General features: G+C 54.2%; 1 protein-coding gene across 1 annotated transcript in view; it reads right to left on the minus strand.

Annotated features, from left to right (window-relative positions):
• The window catches only part of ABR (ABR activator of RhoGEF and GTPase), a 172,749-nt gene extending 166,488 nt beyond the window's left edge, over positions 1 to 6,261 (minus strand). Inside the window, exon 1 of the mRNA XM_045837276.1 lies at positions 4,914 to 6,261. Coding sequence (XP_045693232.1) covers positions 4,914 to 5,946 — 1,033 coding nt within the window. The 5' untranslated portion in view covers positions 5,947 to 6,261. The remainder of the gene's footprint in view (positions 1 to 4,913) is intronic.
• Positions 6,262 to 6,746: the final 485 nt, after the last annotated feature.

Raw genomic sequence — 6,746 nt, forward strand, 5'->3', positions numbered from 1 at the left:
TGAACATGTGACCACAGGTAACTCTTAGTGCCCCAAGGTCTTTATCTGTCTGGAGAGAGGCAGGATTAGATGAACTCTAAGATGTCTTTCTGTTCTAGGCTCTTGAATGTGGCTGAAGTTCTAAATAACAATTCTTAGTTGCCTATTTTGGGCTTTGACAAGTTACCTGCTGGGACCTTGTTTCTTTATCTAAAAACCTATGACATCTACCCCAGGAACCAAAGAGCCAGTGAGAACCATAAAGGCAGGTCATGAACTTATGCAGTCTCGACCTTTAACACAGAGGTACGAAGTAAGACCTCAATACATCCTTGTGGAGTGGGATGAATGAATGAATTTTAAGGGTTAGCAAAAATAGAAACTGCTCCTTTTCCACTGAGCAAATTTAATGCAAGGAGAAAATACTACCAATTTAAAATGTTAACGATAACTACTTTATCATCTGAACTAAAACCAGAATATCAGATGAATAGTTACTACCAGTGGAAAGGATGCCTAACGCTGAAAGCCACCTTCGGGCTTTGCTGGCAGTGCGCACTTTGGTCCACAAAGAGCGCATGCGTGGCGGAGGGGACGCGGCAGGCTGCAGAAGCACGTCGGAATCAAAAGTAGAACACCGGGACCTCCTCCTGTGGGTACACAGCTGTGGCTGCTCAAGAGTGGCGGCTGAGGAGGGCAGGGCTAAATTCCAGCAGGTGTCTGCTCGCCTGAGAGGCCAAATCCACCCCGAAACCCCATGTGTGGACTGCAACCCTGATGGTTGACCTCAGCAGCAAATGGACTGGTCTTCTGGGGACTTTACTGATAAATAAAATGATAATAATGTACATACATACAGACACTACACATGTATGCACTTAATGGGAACTATGTGCCAGGTGCTTTGCTAAACTCTAAATATTTTATTGTATTTAATCTTAGCTATTCTGAGAGGTAGGTGCTATTATTTGAACCCACAGGCTCAAGAGTTAGACTGCCTGGATTCAAATCCTAAGTGCTGCTTATAAGCTAGGTGACCTTGGGCAGGGTTACTGAAGCTCTCTGGACCTCAAGATTTTCAAAAGTACGATGGAAATAATCATGGTGCCCATCCCATAAATCTGCTATGTGGTATAAATGAGTTAATATGTGCAAAATGCTCGGAACAGAAGCTGGCACCAAGTTAAGTGCTGGATCACAAAGGTCGGTGGCTTACCCGCAGTCTCACACCCGGGGAGGGCAGAACCAGGACACGCACAGGTGGACTTCACAGCACACATGCCCCAACACAGCTGATGCCAGCTGCGCAGCCCCCATACCCCACCCCATTCACACCACCACTCTCACTCACAGCAATATGGCCTGGTCTTTCTCGGTACCAACCAAGCCTACAAGGAGCTAAAAGGAAGATACTAAAAATATATAGGCATTCTTCCCTGTCTGGTGTGGCTCAGTGGATCGAGTGCCAGCCTATGAACAAAAGGTTGCCAGTTTGATTCCCACTCAGGGCACATGCCTGGGTTTCAGGCCAGGTCCCCATTTGGGGGTGTGCAAGAGGCAACAGATTGATGTTTCTCTCACACATTGATGTTTCTCTCCCTTTCTTCCTCTCTCTCTAAAAATAAATAAATAAAATAAAATAAAAGATTTTATGTCCTTTCACTAAAAAATAAAATAAAAAATAGGCATTCCAACTAATTTAAATTCTGATTTGGCCACTCTGTGTAGAAAAACACCCGAAATGCATCGTGGTGTATGGGTACCTGCCCTCATCTAAGGGAAAATGACCCTTTTCCGGGGTGGGGAGTAGCTCTGCCTCAAGGCCTTCTCAGAAGAGGTCTCATGTGCTCTCTTCTCTCCTTGAGACTGAGAGGCAGGCAACGCCTGAATTGCCCAGTAAACCTGACCTTCAGTTAGGGATGTCTGAATACAGAAAATGCGCATGATCGCTGGGGGAGAGGGAGAAATAACCCGAGGGCCAATCCAGCAAGAGAGCCTCACGAGCTAGCATGACCACTCTGCCCCGGGTCCTGCCCTACTGCTGGGAAGGTACCAGAAAGAGCCAGGGCCTTCCTAGGAAAAACACATGCAGCATAGAAACCCAGAGCACCTGTGATTCAGAATGGTCTGGGAGTGGCAAGCATGAACTCAAAGAAAACAACCTGTAGTCACGGCTGGTGAACACTGTGGGTAAATCTGCTGTGTGCCAGGACCTGTTCGAAGCCCTTCAGAAATAACATTCCGTTTACTTCTCATATCAACAGTATGAGGTAAGCAGTGTTTGTCGGCCTCATTTTACAGAGAGAAAACTGAGACACAGAAAATTCAAATAACTTTTCCCAAGATCACACAAGAGGTCTAGCTTCAGAGCCCATGGTCTTTGTCAGCATTTTCAAAGCTTTTTGTCTAGCCCACACCAAGAAATACATTCTACGTCAGGGCCCAGTATACACCTACACATGTATACACAATTGAAACAAAGTTTTCAGACAGAAAAATACTCACCATGACCATGTGTGGTGCACTCTGATGTTTTCTATTCTATTCCACCCATTTAAAAAATATGTATCATTCAACAAATATGTATGGAACACCTAACATGTTAGATACTGTTCTAGGCTCTGGGGCAATGTCAGTGAATGAAAGAGACAAAAATCCTTGCCCTCTTGGAGCTTGCATTTTATTGCAAAGAAGGATGAATAAGATCCACATGCAAACCTGTAGCATCTGAGGTGGCAATTTGGTGAACACAGTGGATGGAGAAAAATAAAGCAGGATAGCCGAGTGAGGCCTGGCAATACTTTCATTCCTCACCCCGTGACTTCAGCGAGCTGTCACCCGCAGTGTGAAACCTCTGCCCTTAATCCTTCCGCTCTAGTGCCTCTCTGTATACCCAAAGTCTCTCTCTCCTAGTGTGTGCCAAGGTGCAACGCGTATGTGACAGTGTGCACATGTGCACACATACATGTATAGGAGCACACAGATATGCATGTGTGCATGCATGTGCATGTCCACCCCCATTCACTTCCTCACTGGGGGGGTTTTGGAGCCAGAGGCAGGGCCTCCACATGCAGCTGTGCAAGGGCTCCCCACAAAGCTTGCCCTGCAGAGAGGTCCTGCAATGGGGCCCGGAACACAGCCCAGGCACCCTTAGCCAAAGCCATGAGTGCCAGCCATGTGCCCTGGCTGCAATCTTCAGTCCAGAGGAAGGAGAACCTTTTTCATCATTGATCCACCCAGAGGGGCCGCCTTCTGTAGCTGTAGGCTCGAGGGAATGCTAGTTCCTACTCTGCATCAAGGTGCACTCTGTGCTAGAGTGCCCTTAAGAAGAGGGGAGACAGCATGCAGAAATAAAAGTCAATCCCTGGGGGAAACCCAGTGCACTGGGCACACCTGGCAGGGTGATTGATGTGGGTCTGAGGGGGGTGGGATTGGAGCCAGCTCTGAAGCAGCTCTGGACCACTGGAGTAGCCTCCATTGAGGGCATTTGAAACTTGCCACTAGAGTGCAATCTTTAGACTCTTCCTTTGAGTTAAAGGGGCACATAAAAAATGTTACTAGCGCAGGCAGCAAAAGCATGACCTGTGGGAAAAGTAGCCAATCACTGCTAATGAATAAGTGTAATTGATCACAACAGATGACTTGATGGACCTTCCAAATGTGCTTTTAGCAAAGTAGACCATTTTTCATTCAAATGCAAACCTACCCAGATAAGATCTAATAATGGAGATTTTGGAACAATCCCAGCATCAGTAATTTTTTTTTCTTCCTTCACTTAGCAGGAAGGCATCTGAAGTTCCTGGTCACAGCATGAGCCAGAGACACCAATTTATACTTTCCTTATGGCTGAGGGGACCCTGACAGTCCCTGGGGCAGCAAAGGAGCAGTCACAGGCCACCCCGCATCCCTGTCCTTTCCTCCTCCCCACCCTATGAGGAACTGGGTGGCTGGGAGACATTTATTCAAGGAATACTTATTGAGCACTTATTCAATACTATGTGCAAGGCACCATGCGGACCACTACAAGGGGATGCAAAATGGCCAAGACCAGGTGCTGTCCTCAGATGAGAGGGCAGATATGAGGGAAAATAGCAAAAGACAGGAGGTCCAAGTGGAGGTATCGGCTCACTCCAACCAATCAATCTTTCTGAGCTTCAGCTTCCTCCTTTATCAAATGAAGGCACTGCACTAGACATGATCACTGGGCACTGGGCCAGCCTGAAGGCTCCATGATTCTAAACCCTTCCCTTCCCACTCAGGCTCCTAGGCTCCTGGAAGCTGACAGATGGAGTGCAGCGTCCTGGGAAGAGGGCCAGTCAGCAAAGGCAGGGGACATTAAGGATTATGTACCTTCCCCAAAATGAGAACCCGTTCCAATTTGTTCTATTCACAGATACAGGCCGGAGAAGATGAGAGATAAGTTCAAAAAATTAAGTGGCAGATTCAGACTTCCACATCAAGGAACCTGGGGGAAACGGGAGACACCGGAGTTTGTGCAGAGAAGGATACTATCAGTGCAGCAGAAAGGAACCTGGCCAACCTGTGGAGGTGGGGTTGGGAGAGGTGAGAATGGACGATGTTGCAATAGTCAGAGCAGAAAGGCTAAGGCCTAAGTGAAAGATTCCTCCCTGGGTCTGGACAGCAGCATCCCAACACCCCCTGCCATCACCGTAAAAGCTTATCTTTAAGAACTCGCCCAAGTCGAAATCACTTCGCACCACATTTTTCCTTTCCTTTCTTTTTTTTTTTTTTTAAGTTCCACAAGTGGCTTCAAGGTAAACAAGTAAATCTTATCTCCTTTTTTTCCCCAGGAGGCTGAGATTAAACTGGACCAAAAAGGAATGCCTGGGATGGGGTGCAGGAGGTGATCAGCAGCTCCCGGGGGTGCTCGAAGCGAGGGCGGGGGGGAGAGAGAGAGAGAGAGGTGCGCCTACCTGCCGAGGAGCCGTCCTCGTGGTCCGAGCTGTTGTCACTGCCCCTTTCCGGCGAGCTGTGGCTGGGCGAGTCCCGCTCGGGCACCCGAAGGAACCTCTTGCGCCGCCACGGCGGAAGGTGCTCTCGGGCCCCGCGCCTGGAGGGCTCATCCGTAGCTGTGGGCGAGCCCCGCCCGTCCTTGGCCTCCGACTCCAGCTGCTCCAGGTCGCGGCTCCGACGCTGCTGCCGCCAGCCCCCCGGGATCAGGTGCATCCAGCGATGGGGGCTGCTCGCCCGTGCCGGCTTTTCGGCCTCTTCGCGGGTCCCGAGCCGGCAGGGGGCCACGAGCAAGTGGCCTAGGACGAATTTTTCGTTTAAATCCACCATCTCGAAGTCGTGGTCACTGCTGTCACCCCCATCGTCCGCGCCCGAGGCGTCCGGCTCGCCCTCCTCTGAGCCCCGCCCCACGCGGGTCCCAGAGGACCGCTCCTCTCTCGGGGCTCTGGGAACTGTGCCATCGTGGCCGGGGGGCGCACAGTCCTCCCGGGACCTGAAGAGGATGCGAGGCTGCAGCAGCTGCTGGTGGATGGCTGCGGTCAAACTGCGCACGGTGCCCCCCGGCCCCGCCACCGGCCAGGTCGGAAGGTCCAGGCACACGTACGGAGGCGTCTCGGCCCTGGCGGACACGTCCCGCTCAGGGCGCTCGGGCCCCGGGAGGTCTCCGCCGCAGCCCGCTGCGCCCTCCTCGCGCGGTGGCGGCGCCCGCTCCGGCTCCGCCGGCGCCGGCTCCGCGGCCGAAGCTCCCGCGCCGCCGCCCTCTCCGCCCTCCAGGCGCCCGCAGCCCAGGTCCCGCTTCTCCCCGGCCAGGGCCGACTGCAGGTAGGAGACTTTAAACTTCTCCTCCGCCAACACCTGTTGCAGCCGCCTCAGGTTAACTTTGCAGCTCTCCAGCTCCCGCTCCATGTCCAGCACCGAGTCTAGCCGCATGGCTGGCGCCTCCTGCCCGGGGAACTCGGCCTGCCAGTGGCGCTCAAAGTCCTGCGGGTCCCACATGCCGGGCGCCCCTTCGGGCCTCGGGGCCCGGCTCCTCCGCGCAGCGGGCTGGGGTCGCGCCCGGCTCTCTCCGGAAGCCCGCGCTGGCGCGGTCGCCTGCTCTTCACTTCAGCCCCAGAAGAGAATAAGAGAAAAAATAAAGTTTTCCCCTTCCGCCCTCGTGCCTTTTTTTTTTTTTTCCCTCGCCCTCCTTCTGGTTTTCGCCTCCCTGACGTAAGCGTCTGCCCGCGGCGGAGGCGGGCGCCTGGGGGCCCTGGGCCCGCCCGGGGCAGGACGCACGCAGACTGCGGTCTGCAGCCCCTGCCTCGGGGCCGACAGCCCCGCGGGCTCGGGCGCTGGGACAATCGCGCCGGGGGCGGAGCCTCGGTGGCGCGGGGCCAGGCCCTGCAGGCGCGCCTTGGAGCTGCGCCGGCGGCGGGCGGGAGAGGGGGAGAGGGCCGCGGCGGGGCGGGCCTTCCGCGCTGTCCACCCAGAGGCGCCGGCGACCCCTGGAGCTGGCCGCGGTGGGCCCGGCTTTGCACCTCCGTGGCCAGCCTGGCTGCGCAGCTTCAGCCGCAGCGCAGGCTCCCTGCACCCGAGCGCGGGACCGCGCGGGCCGAGGAGGCGGGAGCCCCAGCGAGGGAGCGCGCAGGGGCTCCTGGGCCCCCAGCCTACCTTCCGCCGCCCGGCTCTCCGCTGCCCAGCAGGTCCAGGGTCCAGGCGGCGCCCTGGACCAAGAAGAAAAGGTGGAGGGAAGGCGATGTGGCGTGGCAGGTGTCGAAAGGAGCGGTGTCCTGACCACGGAGTTGTCCTTCGCTGGG

The sequence above is a fragment of the Phyllostomus hastatus genome, unplaced genomic scaffold, assembly GCF_019186645.2.
Source record: "Phyllostomus hastatus isolate PE091 unplaced genomic scaffold, TTU_PhHast_1.1 phas_contig_210, whole genome shotgun sequence".
Classification (NCBI taxonomy): domain Eukaryota; kingdom Metazoa; phylum Chordata; class Mammalia; order Chiroptera; family Phyllostomidae; genus Phyllostomus; species Phyllostomus hastatus.